Below are 19,867 nucleotides of genomic sequence, written 5' to 3' on the forward strand. Positions count from 1 at the left end.
AAAAAAGTAAGAAACTACATCCACTCTCTGGCAATATGTTCCAGAGCTTAACTATTCTTTGAGTGAAAAAATATTTCCTCCTATTGATTTTAAAAGTATCTCCCTATAACTTCAAGTGTCCCTTAGTCTTTGTAATTTTTGATAGAGTAAAAAAATTGATCCATTTGTACCCTCTCAGGATTTTGTTCCTACTCAGAAATGTTTGCATTATGAATCAGAAAGGAAGAGGGGAAACAGGAGCTGAATGAACGTTTATACTTGAAGGAGCGGAAGGCGGCGGTTTATTATAAGTTTCAGTTGTATAGATTCGCTAATAAGAGTAGTAGATTGCTGGCCTGCTTGGTGAAGCCTTGTAAGAGGCATGTGGGTATCTCCGCACTGAGGGATGAGAGGCCACATTTGTCACAAGACCCAGGATCTTAGTGGGATATTACAGTGCGTCTTTACAGCTTTGTATGCTTCCCCATCTGGAGGGGGGCGGTCTATCTAGATAGCCTGGATTTGCCTAAACTGTCTGCTCCAGAGTCTGCTGCTCTGGAGCATCCAGTTTCGACTGAAGAAGTTGAATGGTCTATCCATAATAGCTCCCTTGGGAAGGCTCCTGGGCCAGATAGCTATTGAGGGTAATTTTACAAATTGTTAGTCGAGGATGTGTGGCCCTCTGCTGGCTCTGGTTTCAGAACAGCAAGTGGGTTTTGTCAGAGAGCATCTGGTGGCTAAGAATATAAAGCGGATATTAGCCCTGGAAAAAACTCGGGTGGATGGTACCCCTTCCTTGCTTATCAGTTTTGATGCCGAGAAGGCTTTTGATCAGGTGAAGTGGGGTGCCAGTTTGCAGTGCTTCGGGTCTATGGGGTGGGTCCCTTTTTTTCCAATACTATTCAAGCGCTGTACTGTGATCCTAGGGTGCACCTTGTGGTGAATTGGGAACTCTTGGCACCTTTTGAGATAAGATGCGGCACTCGGCAGGGGTTCCCATTATCGCCGCTGCTATTTGTGCTTTCCTTGAACCCATTAATTTGGGAAATACAATCTAATGTCAACATTAGGAATTTGATCTTGGGGGCCACTTATTTTAAAAATAGCGGCATTTGCTGATGATCTTTTGGTCTATTTATCGGACCCCCAACATAAGAACATAAGCCGTGCCTCTGCTGGCTCACGCGGCGGCCCATCAGGACCAGGACCTGTATAATAACTCTCTATCTATACCCTTCTATCCCCTTTTCCTTCAGAAAATTGTCCAATCTTTCTTGAACTCCAATACCGTACCCTGTCCTATCACGCCCTCTGGAAGCGCATTCCAGGTGTCCACCAACCGTTGGGTGAAGAAGAACTTCCTAGCATTGGTTCTAAATCTGTTCCCTTTTAATTTTTCCGAATGCCCTCTCGTTCTTGTAGTTGTCAAAAGTTTGAAGAATCTGTCCCTCTCCACTTTCTCTATACCCTTCATGATCTTGTAAGTCTCTATCATGTCCCCTCTGAGTCTCCGCTTTTCCAGGGAAAAGAGCCCCAGTTTCTCTAATCTTTCAGCATATGAAGGGTTTTCCATACCTTTTATCAATTGTGTTGCTCTTTTCTGAACCCTCTCGAGTATCGCCATATCCTTCTTAAGGTACAGCGACCAATACTGGACGCAGTACTCCAGATGCGGGCGCACCATTGTCCGATACAATGGCAGGATTACCTCTTTCGTTCTGGTTGTAATACCTTTCTTAATAATACCTAGCATTCTATTCGCCTTCTTAGAGGCCGCTGCGCACTGTGCCGACGGCTTCATTGTTTTGTCCACTATTACCCCCAAGTCCTTTTCTTGAGTACTTTCACCCATTACCAGCCCTCCCATCGTATAGCTGTACTTCTGGTTTCTTTTCCCTACATGCAAGACTTTACATTTCTCTACATTAAACTTCATCTGCCATCTCGTCGCCCACTCTTCTAGTTTGTTTAGGTCCCTTTGTAAATCCTCACAGTCCCCTTTAGTTCCAACTCTACTAAATAGTTTGGTGTCATCTGCAAATTTTATTACTTCGCACTTCATCCCTGTTTCTAGATTGTTTATAAATATATTGAACAGCAGCGGTGCGAGAACCGACCCCTGAGGAATACCACTCGTGACCCTCCTCCAGTCAGAGTAGTGTCCCTTCACTCCTACCTTCTGCTTCCTGCCCACCAACCAATTCCTAATCCATCTGTGTACGTCTCCTTCCACCCCATAGTTCTTCAGTTTCCGAAGTAGGCGTTCATGGGGTACCTTGTCAAAGGCTTTTTGGAAGTCTAAGTATACAATGTCTATGGGGTCCCCTTTGTCCATCCATTTGTTAATTCCTTCGAAGAAGTGCAATAAGTTCTTCAGGCACGATCTTCCCTTGTAGAAGCCATGTTGGCTTGTTATCATAAGTTTATGCCTCTCTAGATGCTCCTCGATGCTATTTTTTATCAGCGCTTCCACCATTTTCCCCGGAACTGAGATCAGACTTACCGATCTGTAGTTCCCTCGGTCACCTCTCTATCCCTTTTTGAAGAGCTATTTTCCAATCCTCCGGGATCACGCCTGTTTTCAGGGATAGATTACAAACCTGCTGTAGTAGTTCCGCTATTTCCTCCTTTAGTTCTTTCAATACCCTAGGGTGGATTCCGTCCGAGCCCGGTGATTTGTCAGTTTTTAATTTTTCTATCTGCCTGTTTATGTCCTCAAGGCTTACTTCAATGGATGTTAATTTTTCTGCTTGGTCTCCTTTGAAGATTTGTTCAGGTTCTGGTATGTTGGATGTGTCTTCTTTTGTAAATACTGACGAAAAGAACATGTTTAGTCTTTCCTCCACTTCTTTCTCCTACCACTCCCTTCCTATCTCTGTCATCCAGCGGTCCCACCTCCTCCCTAGCCGGCTGTTTCCCTTTAACATATCTGAAGAACGGTTTGAAATTTCATGCTTCCCTGGCTAGCCTCTCTTCATATTCTCTTTTTGCTTTTCTAACCACTAGGTGACATTCTTTTTGATACTTCCTGTGTTCTTTCCAGTTCTCCTCAGTTTTGCCCTTTTTCCATTTCTTGAATGAATTCTTCTTATCACCTATCGCTTTCTTCACTTCTTTAGCTATCCACGCCGGGTCTTTTGTTCGACTCTTTTCGCACCCTTTTCTGAATCTGGAGATATACAAATTTTGCGCCTCACTCACCGTGCCCTTGAATAAAGACCAGGCTTGCTCTACAGTCTGCCATTTCTTTGTGCTATTCCTAAGTTTCTTCCTTACCAATACTCTCATCGCTTCATAGTTTTCTTTCTTGAAGCTAAAAGTTGTCGCTGTAGTTCTCTTTCCCTTCGGTATTCCTACTTCAACTTTGAACTTGATCATATTGTGATCGCTGTTTCCCAACGGTCCCACTACTTCCACTTCCTTTGCAGGTTCCCTTAGCCCATTAAGGATTAGATCCAGAGTGGCATTTCCTCTCGTTGGTTCTCTGATAAGCTGATCCATGAAGCAGTCCTGTATAACCTCCAGGAATCCGATCTCCCTAGCGCATTTTGAGTTTCCAAGACTCCAGTCTATCCCGGGATAGTTGAAGTCTCCCATAATGATCGTGTTACCGCTTTTGCATTCTCGTTTCATCTGGGCTTCCATTTTTTCATCGGTAGTTTCGTTTTGCCCAGGTGGACGATAGTACAGGCTCATCTTTATCTTGGGCCCTTTCCTTCCTGGTATTTTAACCCATAGCGATTCCAATTTGTTGATCGTCGCTGCTTTGTCCACTCTGGTCGAGTGTATGCTTTCTTTTATGTATAGATCTATTCTTCCTCCTTTCTGCCCTGACCTGTCCTCGCGATAGAGTTTGTAGCCTGGCAGTGCTATGTTCCATTTGTTTTCTTCATTCCACCATGTTTCAGAGACCCCAATGATGTCTAGGCTCTCAGTTTTGGCCATGACTTCTCGTTCCCCCATTTTGTTCCCAAGGCTCCTTGCATTAGTATATATGCAATTTTTTTTTTTTAATAAATCTTTATTCATTTTACATTTTACATCAAGTGTACAGAAATGGCAATATATAATACACAACATCACTTGAAAATCTATAACTTTAATCAAAAAGAAGATTTAACCCTATCCCTCCCCCCAAATTCATATCAAACAAATACATAACACATAATATAATATCTTAGACCCTTTGTTCCACCTTCAATAATGAAATTCAAAAAACTCCCCCCACCCCAAATCAACATGTATAGAAGTAGGGAAAAGTGTTAATTATTTATTATAGTAATTTATTAATGGCCCCTACACATCCTTAAATTTATTAAAATATCCTTTTTGAACAGCTAACATTCTTTCCATTTTATACATGTGGCACACTGAGTTCCACCAAAAACAATAATTCAATCTTTTACAATCTTTCCAATTATATGTTATTTGTTGAATGGCAACTCCTGTCAAAATCATTAAAAGTTTATTATTATTAGAAGATATTTGGCATTTAGCTCTCATAGACATACCAAATAAAATTGTGTCCTATGACAATGCTACATGATTTTCTAGCATACAATTTATTTGATCCCAAATCGACTGCCAAAAAGCCTTAATAAATGGACAGTAAAACAATAAATGATCTAAAGTTCCAGCCTCAAGATGACAATGCCAACATCTATTAGACTTAGAGCAATCCAATTTTTGTAAACGAACAGGGGTCCAGAGTGCTCTATGCAACAGGAAAAACCATGTTTGCCTCATAGATGCAGACATTATACGTGGCCATTGAGATGCATTAATTTGATGCTTAATCTCAATGCTCCAAATATCTCTAAGTCCAGTTTTTGGTTTCTTATTCAAATATCCAGATAATAATTTATACCACTGTGTGGCCTGGTGACCCAGGAAATCTGCCTGAAAGCATAAGAATTCTAAACTAAATTGATTATTGAGAGATTTCCATTCAGGGAACCCTGCCTGAATAGCCTGCTTCAGTTGCAACCACTTATAACTTTGTTTTTTATCATGGCCAAATTTATGTTGCAACTGTGAAAAATCCAGCAGCTTACCATTAGATATAACATCATCTAAGGCAGTGTTTTTCAACCGCTGTTCCGCGGCACACTAGATGTTGCCTGGTGTGCCGCAGGGCCGCCATCAGGGCAGTACTACCAGTCCTGCATTCAGGGGCCCGGAGTTGACAGGGGGCCCGAGGCAGGGGCGCCAGTAGCTCACCAAGGCAAAGTGAGTCGATCACCCAGGACTCACTTTGTCTTGGTGATCTAATCTATCGAGCCGATAAGTCTTCTTCTCCCCGACGTCAATTCTGCAGTCGGAGAGGAAGTTCGGGCCAGCCAATTGCTGCCTGGCTGGACGGAACTTCCTTTCCGATTGCAGAATTGACGTCAGGGAGAGCATGCGTCGGCGTCGGCTTTGGGGCCTGTTATCCATTGGTGGGTCCTGTTCCCCGATGGCAGTGGCAGTGGCTTGGGGAACGGCAGGGAGAAAGAAAGAAAGGGGGCAGGCAGGGAAACAGAAGGAAAGAAGAGAAACAGAAAAAAAGAAAGAAAGGTCAGGGAGAGAGGAAGAAAAAGTTGGGGGAGGGAATGAGGTGTGGAGGAGAGAAAGCATACAGGCTGATAGAAGGGAAAAAAGATTGGATGCACAGTCAGAAGAAGAAAGTGCAACCAGAAATCACCAGACAAGGTAGGAAAAATGATTTTATTTTAAATTTAGCAAAGTGGAGGCAGTATTACCACAGTTTTCAAAGGAATTTGCCCAAATAACTTAATAGTTAACTGGGTAAATTCCCAGAGATGAAAACTTCCCTTCACTTACTATGCACAGTTCTGAATTTATATCTGCTGTCTATATTTTACAATATGGTCACCTTTTACTAAACCGCAATAGTGGTTTTTAGCGCAGGGAGCCTATGAGCGTCAAGAGCAGCGCTGGGCATTCAGCGCAGCTCCCTGCGCTAAAAACTGCTATTGTGGTTTAATAAAAAGGATGGAGGGTATATTTGTCTATTTTTGTATGCTATAAAAACCAAATACAGAGAGAGACTGAGAGCTGTTGACGAAGAGCTACGTGTGTGTCTTTCTTCGATTCCAGCCAGAATATCAGCTTTGTGTTCAGCCAAACAGGCCCAGGTTTCGCACTGAATAAAGTATTTTATAATTTTTCACTATTCTGTTTACTTAATATTTCATAATAAAGTAATTATAAAATACTTTCTTTGTGTTTATTTGATTCCTATTCAAGAGAATTACTTTATATATAGTCAATATAGGCACAGAGTTAAATTTTTTAACATTTTCTAATGGTGGTGTGCCTCGTGATTTTTTTCATGAAACAAGTGTGCCTTTGCCCAAAAAAGGTTGAAAAACACTGATCTAAGGTACGTATCTCTGCTTTAATCCAATCCTTCCAGACAATCTTGAAGCCGCCTAATTGAATCTTGGAGTTTAACCATATAGTTTGATATGTAGATTTTTGAATTGGAAGAGGTGTTAAATTATTAACATATCATATAGTTTTCCATGTGTTCATTAATATTCTATTGTTTTTACGTATCCTAGGCATTTTAATATTAAGAAGATGACCAAGCCTAATGGGAAACATGAGCTGCCATTCTAACACCAACCAATCTGGAAGCTTATCCATGAGTTCTGGGATGACCCAATACATACCCTGGTGCATAATATAGGACTGATGGTACCTATAGAAGTTTGGAAAATTTACCCCACCCTCCGCAATTGTCTTTTGTAAAGACACTAAGGCAATTCTTGCAGTTTCCCAAGCCAAATAAATTTAGTAAGAATACTGTTCAACTTTTTATAAAAAGACCCCTGAAAAAAAACTGGTATCATACCCATTTGATAACAAACAACAGGCAAAATTATCATCTTAACAGTTTGGACTCTTCCCCACCAAGACAGATGCTCATATAACTCTGTTACTTTTTGTAATAAAAATCTTTCATTCACTTTCATTGTCTCATCAAGTGTATTTTTTAACCAAATTCCTAAATGCTTTATTCCTTCTTCTTTCCAAATAAAGGAAAATGAATCAAATAAACCTCTTGTACAATGTACATTTAGAGGAAGAACTTCTGACAGACCAATTTATTTTATACCCTGAGAATTTCCCAAATTTCTCAAATCAAGTAAACATGGAATGGTTGTTTTAGGATTCCTCAAATGAAGCAAGATATCATCCGCATAAGCAGATACCTTATATTCCTTTCCAGAACGCGGAATACCTTATATTTCCTTTACTTGTTGAATAGCTAATAATAAGGGTTCAAGCACAATATCAAAAAGCAAAGGAGACAAGGGGCAACCTTGTCTAACCCCCCTTTGCAAATTAAAACGATCCGAGAAAACATTATTAATATATAATCTAGCAACAGGAGAGCTATACAACGTTTGAATCATTTGTATAAATCCCGAACCAATACCAAACCACTCCATGGCCTGATACATAAAGGTCCTTTCTACCCTATCAAAAGCTTTCTCTGCATCCAGAAATACAGAGAAAGCCGGATCCCCTATGTCTTTTGCTAGATATAACATATGAAAGGCCAGTCTGGTATTATTGGAAGAGTGTCTATGAGCAACAAAACCCGTTTGGTGCATACCAACTATATAAGGAAGAGCCTTAGCCAAACACATGGCCAAAAGTTTAGCTAACAATTTACCATCTACATTGATTAAAGAAATAGGCCAGTAATTTGAAACCAACGTGGGATCTTTATTTGGCTTTGGCAAAACAATAGTTAATGATTCTGCCATAGTGCCTAAAATACAACCTTTATTTAGTTGATTCTGATATAAATTTAGTAAATAAGGTAATAAGGCAATTTGGAATGATTTATAGAACTCTACCGTAAAACCATCACCACCTGGAGCGGTCCCTACTCTAAGAGACTTCAATGCTATTTGTAGTTATTTTAACGATATTGGCTTCTCCAAACTTCTTTTTATATGATCAGAAATTTTTGGACCCTCAATTAGTTTTAAAAATTTTAAACCATCTTTTTCTCTATCCAAATAAGGCACAGAAGAATAAAGGTCTTTATAAAAATTTAAGAATTGTTTTAATATAGGTCCAATTTGAGAATGAATAATTCCTGTTCCATCTTTAATTACACTTATTTTTGTCTTTCTCTTTTTTGCTTTTAGATAATTCGCCAATAATCTTCTCGCCTTATTTGAGCTCCCATAATACAAAGCCTGTTGAGAAAGAATATCTTTCCTAACCAATTTAGAAGAAATCTCATTATATTTACCTTTAGCTTTTAAAAGAGCTTGTAACGTAGAATGTTTCCATTTATCAATCAATTTTGACTCTAAAATCTTAATCTCTTGTTCCAATGTAATAAATTGCATTTTTAATTGTTTCTTAATGTATGCTGAGAATGAAATAATTTGTCCTCTCATGGTTACCTTAAAAGCATCCCATAAGGGTTCTATAGAGATTTCTTCCGTATTGTTAATTTGAAAATATTCATCAGTTTTTAATTGAAATTCTTCACAAAATTTTGGATATGCAAGCAATGTATTATCAAACCTCCAAAGAGGCCTAGTATTATCTTGATCAACAAAAATTAAATCAATCCATACACCACCATGATCTGACAAATTATTGGATCTATGGAGACTTGTGTTACTTGTTGTATTAACTGGTCAGAAACAAAAATATAATCTATTCTAGAAAAGGATTTATGAACATGTGACCAAAATGAAAATGCACGATCGTTAAAATGAAGTATCCGCTATATATAATTTAAATTACAGGAATTTACAAAATTGTCTAAACCTAGTGACTTCATAATTCTATTAGGATTTTTTATCCAATAAAGGATCCATTACAGCATTAAAGTCCCCCGCCACTACTAAATTGCTAGCAGCCAGTGGTAAAACTATCTGTTGCAGAGTCTTAAAAAACTCAATTTGGTTCAAATTAGGGGCATACACATTAAAAAGCGCCATAGTAGTATTGCCCACGCTCATGTCTATTTGCAACCACCTACCCAAAGGATCTGCAGCCACCATATTAAACGTTGCAGAGCATTTTTTATTAATTAGGATAGCTACCCCAGCTTTTTTCCCTGCCGCAGGTGGAAAAAAACAATCCTTCACCCAATTACCCACTAATTTTTTAGATTCCTCACCAGACAGGTGAGTCTCTTGGATAAAGCAAACATCCGCATTCTGCTGTTTTAAGTATAATAACGTCTTTTTTCTTTTAATCGGATGGTTGAGGCCATTAACATTCATTGAAATAATTTTAAAACCCATTATATTGATTAATCACAATACCTACACATATCCACAAAATAACTACTATATAATCATTTTCCCCACACTGAAAATCAAAATTAAACCCCTTCCCCTCTCCCAGACCCCTCCCACAACCACCCCATCCCACCCCCTCCCATCCCACCCCACCCATATTAATAATGCAAACTTTGAAACGCACATGCAAGATCAAGTAAATGAAAAACTCCACCCAGGCCATATCTAAAACCTATTTAGTAATTAAACTAAGCTTCCTAATAATAAAATGTAAGTCCCTTATTAAAAAAGGAGACATTTAAATTATATTATCTCTTTTTTTTTTCCTGGAAGAATACTCTTTAATACACATTCCGAAAAGAAAATAACAAATAAAATTATATTATTCTTCCTCTTTACATTATCACCGCACATTTACATAAAATAAAACCCAATTACCTCAAATAAATACATTTTTGACAATTACAAACCAACAATTTCCCATCTATCAATCATCTTATGATGACATCACACAGTCTTTCTCACATAACTTGGATCATAAACCAGTATATTCCAAATATCGAAATCACTGCCCAGCTCAATCCTACTGTCCATCACCATAATCTCTCCTCTTTCAGAAGATCTTCTCTGCATGCAGACCTGGAGGCGCACACCGAAAGCTTCATCAATAAAGTATCCATTTTGCACAATACAGTAGCTGTATAGACTAATCCAAAGCACTGTACATCATGGCAGGTCACGAAAATTTTCCCCATGAAAATCACCATACAGCTGTTATGTTGAATTTCTGAATTTGTCTTCAGCAAATCTCTGTCTCAAGGTGCAGTGTTCAGAAATCCCATACAACACCATTCACCGACCTAACTGTGCACATAAATCCATTAAGTTCAGTGGGAAGCAAATTTAAAAGTAGGGTGTAAGATAAGAATCAGTCCGTATCATACAGGCACTCATTCCATTCATAGTTCAGTACCCTAAATCATTCACTTCCCACTATACTGTAGAAATACCCCATAGCTTATCAAACCTTCTATATCAAATTTGCAAATAATTTGATATTCTTGCCAGGTATAGGATTTCATATCACACAGTACTTCCATTAAACAACTGCAATCCAAGAGATGTAAACAAAACTCCTTTACAGTCTACTTCTCCCCTTTGCTTGCATTATATCGTTTAATTTTGCCCTCTGGAGCTCACCTACAGACTACTTCATGTTCAATGTGCAATGTGCAGAACCTGCGTGAAAGCCTTCTCTTATAGACCCATCCGATATTCTGAAGTTAACATATGCCACCTTCAATTCAGGGGAGTGTCTATGTTAAATTCGTCTTTCCAACCAGACAGGAAATGAAGAACTTCACATATTCACAATATATTAATCCATGTTCATATTTATTAGACCCAATTCTGGCATAAGGAAAGGTCACCTTTTAAAACCTTTTTCTAAGCAGCCTTTTTCCATGTAACTGCTCCAAGTGATTGTGTGTCTTTGTCAGAATGCTGAGCCGATTCAAATTTTAACTGTAAAATTGCCCGATTAAAGAGCTTTGGCTTTATACTTTAAATAAACTTCTAATCAATTCAGCAAAAACAAACTAAAATATTGAGACAAAATAAAGAAAAGGAAGAAGATATATATCCCCAGCTTCATTCTTATGTAGTCATAGGCAGCTCACACTGATCTAAGAACTCCTTCAGCTTTGCTGAATATTCAAAGTTTAAAGTCTTATTTTCATAAGTAACCCGCATAATTGCTGGGTAAATTAAGCCATATCTAGCTCCTAATGCTCTTAATTGTGTGCGTAATTCTAACAGCTGTTTCCTTCTATAAGCTGTTACTTTCGCAAAATCCTGTACTATGTGAATCTTTGAATCTTGACATTTGAGATTTTTATTTTCTTTAGCCAATTTAATAATTTCAGTAACCTGTTGATATTGGAGCATTTTAAAAATCAATGGACGCGGTCCTTTCTGATTACTAGATCTTCTTATTGGGACCCTATGCGCCCTTTCCAATTCCAATGGATATTTACTTTGAATCAGTAGAATTTTCGGTAAGAAATTTACAAAAAAGGCTATCGGATCATTCTTTTCTATCCCCTCTGGTAACCCAAGCACCCTTAAATTACTTTGTCTTTCACGGTTAGATAAATCCTCAGATTCTTTCTTTAATAACTCTATCTCCTTATGATCTTTTTTATACAGCAGTATTTCTGCCTCAGTTCGCTCCACACGCTTTTCCATATGCTCAATCTTAATATCCACTACTTACATTCTCTTTGTCAGATTCGCTACCTCCTCCTTAACTGGTTCATAGACAACGGCGCGAAAGACAAAGGCGCGCGCTGACAACTGAGCGCAAGACAGAGGCGCGCGCCGAAGAAAATTACAGTTTTTAGGGGCTCTGACGGGGGTTTTGTTGGGGAACCCCCCCACTTTACTTAATAGACATCGCGCCTGCGTTATGGGGGGTTTGGGGGGTTGTAACCCTTCACATTTTACTGTAAACTTAACTTTTTCCCTAAAAACAGGGAAAAAGTTAAGTTTTCAGTAAAATGTGGGGGGTTACAACCCCCCACACCCCCCACAATGCCCCCACAACGCAGCGCGATGTCTATTAAGTAAAGTGGGGGGGTTCCCCCCCATTGCCCCCCCCCCCCCCGTCGGAGCCCTAAAAACAGTAATTTTGAGCGGTGCGTGCCTCCGCGCTGCGCTCAATTGTCTGGGCGCGCCTTTGTCCCGGCGCGCTTTTGACCTGACACCCCTTAACTTCTTGTATATTTTTTGCATTGTTTAATACTATCTCCTTTATCAGTTGTAACTCCTTCATGAGATCTCTGTTTTCAATTTCTTCCGTTGGAAGCGGAACTAATGAAGGAGATGTCAGCTCCAACTTTGACCTTTTGACGCTTCCTGATCCTGTTCCCGCTGAAACGTTTTTACATTGTTTACCCGAAGCCATTCTGCTATCGAAAGAAACTCTTCTGGTGTAACTTACAAAACTTTTTAATAGCTTATACTATTATAATTAGCCTGACTGCGGAGCTCATCAATAACCCGACCATCCCGGTACGCCTCAAAGCCACAGTATATATGCAGTTTAAGTCCTGGTAATTTTTAGTCTTTGCTTCCTTTCCCTGTGCATCGATCTTTATTTTCTTCTCCTGTGCTACAATCCTCTTATCCTCCTCCTCTGGCTCAATCCGCTCCTGTTTTGCCTGTTGTTTCTTCCCAGCATTTCTTCCACTTAGTATCTTCACGGGATACCTTCTTCCGAATCATCGACACTTGGTTGACTGTTGGCTTTCCCCTTCTTCTTTTTCTATTCCTCTCCTGATGTTGTTTGCCAGAATTCTAGTTCCCGCCTTACTCAGGTGCAGTTCATCTCTCCTGAAGAGCTTGCTCTTGCCCCAAAACGTCGTCCAGTTCCTCACGAAGTGGAACCCCTCTTCCTCACACCATGCATTTATTGATTGTAGTTCCGTCTGCCTCTTCACATCTGCTCTCGGTACTGGTAGGATCTCTGAAAACGCTATCCTCTGAGTCCTCATGTTCAACTTCCTTCCCAGAATCTTGAACTGTTCTATCAGTGCACTTCTGCTGTAGTCCCTCCTGCTGACATCATTTGTCCCGATGTGGAGGAGGACTTTACTCCTGCTCCTGAAGATCGTCGTAGGAGCAGGAGGGTCCGGGCACCCCTCCTGCTCCCAACTATTGCAAAGGTACCCAACCGCCTGGGCCGACCAGGGGTGGGCCCAAGGGTGGGAGGACGTGCAGGGAGGTTGGTGAGGGTCCTTGGTGTGTCAGGCCGGTGCCCAATTTCTCTTCCCTGCTCGCTGGACTCTCCTACTCTGCCGCCATTCCCTGCAGTGTAGGCCCGCTTTAAAACCACGGGCTTGCACTGCAGAGAACAGCAGCAGAGAGCAGGAGAGTCCGGGAGCAGGCAAGAGAGATCAGGGCAGGCAGGAGAGATTGGAGCCTGGGGGAGTGTCGGGCAGATCTCTCTTCCCTGCTCCTGGACTCTCCTTCTCTGCCGCCGTTCTCCACAGTGCAGGCCCGCTTTAAAACCATGGGCTTGCACTGCAGGGAACGGTGGAGAGAGCAGGAGAGTCCGGGAGTAGACGAGAAATCTGAGCTGGGCTGAGCCCTGACAGCAGTGACAGGAGGTTGCTTCTTCTGTCACTACTGTCAGGGTGTGCGCATGAGCGGGGATCGCTCTGGCCGTGGGTAGAGGGCATGCTAATGATCGTCTCCATTTGCATGCAAGCCTTTACTGAATCAGTCGGCCGGCATGCAATAGGAAACGGATCGTGCACGGTTTGGAGGTTTAGTGAATCCTGCCCTTTGTCATTGGATGAAAAGACACCTCCCTTGCCTTTTCTGTTTGACAGATAATATGTAGCACTTAGGCATGTCTAGCTACACCTGCCATTGATTTGACTTAAGTGAGTGTGCTTAACTTTATAGATTTGGCGCCCAGTGTGCACCATCAGGGTACCTAACACATGGTATCCAGTTATAGAATTGCCTCCCATATGTTTTAATTGCTTATAAACTGTAAGTATACAAGTTTTGATATATGCCTCAAATCTGAAAATAATGTGGTACAATACTCAGGGGATTTCTACAGACAAAAACTCTGAACTATGGAATTCAACCTATGGAGTCTTCGTATAACTTTCAGCATCTTGTTTATCGCATGAAGGATGTGGACTTTGAGAATAGTACATGCGGGGTAGAAACTGAAATCACAAGAATGGATATGTTTATTACCGAAGTAAGTTGCTTTCTAGTTACCAGCAACCAATTAATGTGGTAGTGCAGAAATGTTTGATTTTATCATATTTTAATTAAACGGAATGCAAGTATGCAGGCCAGACAGATAATATCACCAGTTTTTTAAATGTGCCTACATGAAACAATCTTATGCATTAAAATCTTATGCAGTTTATTAAGAAATTATGAGACTCAAAAAATGTATACTATAGATTGTTGAACTGAATTAAAAGTATATGCAGTAATGTAAATGATAACATATATTGGGGACAACAGAAGAGTAAGCTAAGCATCCTCCAGCTTAGTTGCATATGTTCTAGCTCAGATGTGGCTGGCTAGAATACTGTATATGTGGCAAAGCTACTGTATATGTGGCAAAGCTCCCAATTCCAATCCATGAATCTAATAACCAAACCCTTATCTCACTCCAAGAATCTGGACATACTTAAAAAACCACTCCAACTTATAGACCAGTTCCTCTCAATCCAAAACATATCCCTCCCAGCTTACTGAATCAAAGGGAGGGGATAATATTCTTTCCAGTGCAATAAGTGAGACTTTCTAGACCAGGGATGGGCAACTCCGATCCTCGAGGGCTGGAATCCAGTCGGGTTTTCAGGATTTCCCCAATGAATATGCATGATATTTATTTGCATGCACTGCTTTCAATGCATATTTGTGATTTCTCAGCCCCCACACCGATACTTGCGGGCTGCTGGGAACATGGAGGCATCCAGAGAGGAGAAGAGCGTAGGAGCACTGCTCCGTCTCTCCCCGATCCAACAGGAGACCTCTGCCTTTGAAAAATCAGCGATTCCTGAGGCACACAGCCATTTCTCAGCCCCCACACCGATACCTGCGGGCTGCTGGGAACATGGAGGCATCCAGAGAGGAGAAGAGCATGGGAACACTGCTCCGACTATCTCCCGAGCCAACAGGGAAAACTTTTCCAATTGTTAAGTATTATCGTGAATTCATTCAACTGTAAAGTATAATTACTAGCTCTCAAAAAAAAAAAATATATTACTAGCTCTCAAATATATTACTAGCTCTCAAAAAAAATATATATATATATAATAGACAAAAGCAAACAAAAAATTGTGTTTAATACTTGTTGAATCTTATAATTTGTTAAATGCTTGCTGTTTCTTAATATTTGATAACTGTTGTCGACTCTTAAATAATCTGTTAAATGCCTATTGTATCTAACAGTCTATGCTAATTTGAGCACTGAATCAATAGCCGGATTATCTTCACTCCCCTTCCACTAGATCAATTTCGGAATTTTTCCAATTTAGAAACGCTCTACTAGTTTATTCTAATATCGTTTGTGCCGATACCTAGTACGTCATTATCTAGCTGCTCCTCTATCTTTAACCTACTCTCACACACCCCAAATAGGCCCAAATAGCCCATAGGTCCCCCAACTCTCATCATGAAGCCGCCTTCTTGGCTCCTTCTCCTACTCTGCTCTTCTCTCAAACTCTCCCCCTGCCTGACTCCCCTTCCCCCAACCTCCTTGACCCTGCAAATGCCCGCAGTACCTGCCCTGGCCTCAGAATTCCCACGATGATACGCTCCAAACACCACACATCCTATAAAAACCCTTGTAAAGTCAACCACGCCTCTCTAAAACCTGTCCCCGCTTCCACTCTCTCCGATCCTACCTCTGATTCTCTCACCCCAGTCCCGACACTTTATTGCAATGCCAGATCCGCTTATAATAAGATTCAAATCTTGAAAGACCTACTTGAGGATTCAGACCCCGAATTCCTATTCATCACAGAATCCTGGATCAGAAAAGATGACCAATTTACTCAAAATGAACTTTGCTCCCACAGCTACCAAGGCCTCTTCTCTCCCAGAACTAACCGAAAAGGAGGCGGCCTGGCTCTCCTTTTCAAATCATTCTTCGAAGTCCAACTCCTTAAAAAGGGCAGTCTCTCCTCACTAGAATACATGCTAGCCTCAGTTAACGATGAATACCACCCTCATCCACTGGGTATCCTGCTCCTATACCGCCCATCTACCCCTTGGAACAATTCCTACGAACTCGTCTTTGAAACCATAACAAACGCCTTCCTCAAATTTCAAAGATTACTGATCATCGGAGACATCAATCTCCACCTTGACGATGTCACCAGCAAGGACGAATCTGAATTTAATAGCTTCCTCTCCTCTTTAGGCTTTCCTCCTCCCACTCTCTCCCCTACCCACGAAAAAGGCTACACACTAGACCTCATCAGTTTTCTGGATCTCACTACTCACAAAACCTCAACCACTGACATTTGCTGGGAAATCGTCCCTTGGTCCGACCACTTCCTAAGGGCTTTCTGCCTTCCAATCTTCATGTCACATTTTGAGCCCCCATCCCGCACCTCATTCTATTACCTTCTGCAAAAAAATCTAGAGCAATCTATTCTGGACCAATTTTCTTGACAAATTCTCCCCCATCCCTAAACCTGCAGAACCAGAAACAATCTGGCAAAACTGGGTCGCCCTCTCCGAGTCTACCTTCCATTCCCTCGCCCCTCTCTCCACTAAAACCATCTCCTATTCCCGCAAGGCCCCTTGGTACCTCCCATACCACATAGAACTGAAACAGAAATGCCAAGCTCTGGAACAAAAATGGAAAAAATCTAAATCCCCTACAGACAGAAACTCCTGGAGGGTCAATATTAAATTCTACAATACTGTTCTAAAAAAAGCAAGGAAAAACTTCTACGGTGACAAAATCTCCAAATCCAGCAACCAGAGTAGCACATTATTTAACATCTGGCGTTCCTTAACCTCCCAAAATGCCTCCATCCTCTCCCCCCCCTCCCCCTCAGCCGAGTCTCTGGCAGAATTCTTCAGCGATAAGGTCTTCACCTTGAGGCGCTCCTTCCCTCCTGCAATCTCCTACAAATCTCTGATTCCAGTCGACCCCAACCCTATCCTTACAGATTCCTACCCAATCCCAGATGACAGATCCTGGTCTTCCTTCGAACTTGTCTCTGAATCCCTGGTCCATAATCTCTGCCTTAAACTGAAATCCTGCAATTGTACCTTAGATCCATTCCCTGTCTACCTTTACGAGAACACTTCCCCTCAGGCCATTTCATCTCTTACCATTCTCATAAACTCTGCCCTCCATTCGGGCCTATTCTCCCCAGAAATGGGCCATATCTCCTTATCCCCACTATTGGTCTAGACCCCTCTACACCATCCAGCTACCGTCCAATAGCAAACATTCCTCTCCTTACCAAGATGCTAGAATCCATCATATCCACTCAACTATCTTCCTACCTTGAAAAATTCACCATTCTGCTACCCTACCAATAAGGCTTTCGTCCCAACTTCAGCACCGAATCCCTTCTGACCTCCTTAATCTCAAAAGTTCAACATCTCCATTCTCGCAACAAGTTCGCCATCCTTCTTCAATTTGACCTCTCTGCAGCTTTTGATGTTGTCCATCATGATATCCTACTTTACCAACTCACCGAGATAGGCATTAACTCCACAGTCCTTGACTGGTTCTCGAAGTTCTTACACTCCCGCTCCTACACAGTCAACATGAAGGGCATTTCTTCCTCCCCCTGGAACCCGATCTGTGGTGTCCCACAAGGCTCACCTCTCTCTCCTATCCTTTTCAACATTTATATGTCCTCCCTCAAACTCTTCCATCTCTCCCCTCTTGAAACACTTTACACTTACGCAGATGACATCTTTGTCCTCCTTGAGACCGACTGGAACCTCACCAACCTCTCTGCAAACATATCCTCATGTATTTTGAACCTTCAATCCTGGGCCCACACTGTGCAGATGAAACTGAACGAATCCAAAACAAAACTTCTCTGGCTCGGCCCAAAATTGGACCAACTGCCCACCTCCATCCCTCTGTCCTCTAGCCCCACTCTGCATCTTGAATACTCAAGTAAAATTCTGGGAGTCATCATTGACTCTACACTTTCCTTCAATGATCACCTCAACTCCCTAATAAAAAAATGTTTCTTCAGCCTTCACATGCTGAGGAAAGTGAGAACCTGTTTCCATCAAAAACACTTTGCCGTCCTTGTCCAATCCACCATCCTTTCCAGACTGGACTATTGCAACTCTATCTACCTAAGCCTAACAAAGAAAAACCATCAAAGACTCCAGCGGATTCAGAATGCCGCTGCTAAGCATATCTTCGCAAAAAGCAAATTCGACCACATCTCACCGCTTTTGTCCAAGCTCCACTGGCTTCCAATAATCTCCAGAGTCCACTTCAAATGTGCCTGCCTTACTTTCAAGATCCTACACGGCATCCTCCCCCCCTTTATTCCTCTTTCTTGGAACTCCTCTAACCCCAATTCCACCAGATCCACCCAAAAACTGAAACTTTCCTTTCCCTCTCTAAAAGGCGTCTCCCTTGTAGGAAAACTAGGTTCCTCCCTCCCTTTTAGAATCACTGAGCTCTGGAACAACCTTACCTCCCCACTTAGAAATCTGAGCTCCCTCCAACTCTTCCGTAAACATCTGAAAACCTGGATATTCTCTGTTTACTCTAGTCCTCTAAATTTCCTCTTTATCTTTCCCTCCACTGGAGTTCCATTCCACCCTAATTCTTGTTAACCATGTCGAGCTCTGCGAATGTTGAGATGATGCGGTATACAAACCTAAGGTTTAGTTTAGTTTAGCTCAAATCCTACATCTACGCAGATGACATCACAATCGTCATCCCCATACACTCATTGTCACAAGAAACAGAACAATACATCTCATCAGTACTTACCATGGTCGAACACTGGACCACTCAGTCCAAACTGAAACTAAATCCAGAAAAGACCAAACTCTTCCTAGCAAGTCCCAACCACAAATTAACGAACACCACCTTACAACTCAACGGCCTAACTTACCCTATTAATCCCACCATCAAAATCCTTGGAGTCATCCTAGACCGCTGCCTGACCTTCGAAGACCACACCAATGCCCAGGTCAAAAAATGCTTTCATAGCCTCTGGAAACTCCGCACCATCAAACATTACTTCGACTTCCCCTCCTTCAGACTGCTGGTCCAATCCCTAATCCTAAACACACTGGATTACTGTAATATAATTTATATGGGCTCCTACAAGAAAACCATCAAACGTCTGAGACTTATCCAAAACACCGCGGTCAGCCTAATCTATGGCCTCAAAAAGTCAGACCACATCAGCCCTTACTATAGAAAACTGCACTGGTTGCCAATAGAAGCGAGAGTCATCTTCAAATTCGCCTGCCTCTGCTTCAAAACCTTAACTGGCTTGTCCCCGATATATCTGTCTCACCACTTTGTATTCCCTGGAACCACTCGCACGCGTAATGCCTATCTGTTTACCTACCCTTCCCCAAAGGGATGCACCTATTTGAAACGTACAGGATCCGTTTCTAGGTCCCGAAATCGTTCTGCAAAACATTCTATCATCTATTACAGAAGTCCGGAGGCAATTTCCTTAGGTAAGAAGGATTCACAGAAGGCCCAAAGAAATTACCTGTTTTATTTCCAGAATACATTTAGTTATATATCCTTTCACATGGGTCAGTGGTAACCATCACAGGAAAAGGGGGATGGACAAGAGAGGGGAGGGGGTGCGTGAGCAGGATATGTACTTCATTGTTTAAATCTTAAAGGTGTTAAGAGCTGTGGGGGGTTGAGCCTTCATGTCTCAGACAACTAACCTAGTTAACATAAATTAAATGACCTCTTCCCAAACCATTAAGAGAGTAAACACCCAACATTCTACATTTGATTACTTCCAGCATGGACAGAGACAGAAAACTTAAAATGTGTCTTTTCATAGACAGAGACAGAAAACCTA

The 19,867-nt window shown here is 41.4% G+C and overlaps 1 protein-coding gene across 1 annotated transcript in view; it reads left to right on the top strand.

Moving 5' to 3' along the window:
* LOC117362933 (disintegrin and metalloproteinase domain-containing protein 9-like) overlaps positions 1 to 19,867 on the top strand; it is a 570,152-nt gene that overhangs the window by 145,350 nt on the left and 404,935 nt on the right. The window contains exon 4 of the mRNA XM_033950023.1: positions 13,887 to 14,046. Coding sequence (XP_033805914.1) covers positions 13,887 to 14,046 — 160 coding nt within the window. The remainder of the gene's footprint in view (positions 1 to 13,886; positions 14,047 to 19,867) is intronic.

This window comes from Geotrypetes seraphini, chromosome 6 (assembly GCF_902459505.1).
Source record: "Geotrypetes seraphini chromosome 6, aGeoSer1.1, whole genome shotgun sequence".
Taxonomy (NCBI): Eukaryota; Metazoa; Chordata; class Amphibia; order Gymnophiona; family Dermophiidae; genus Geotrypetes; species Geotrypetes seraphini.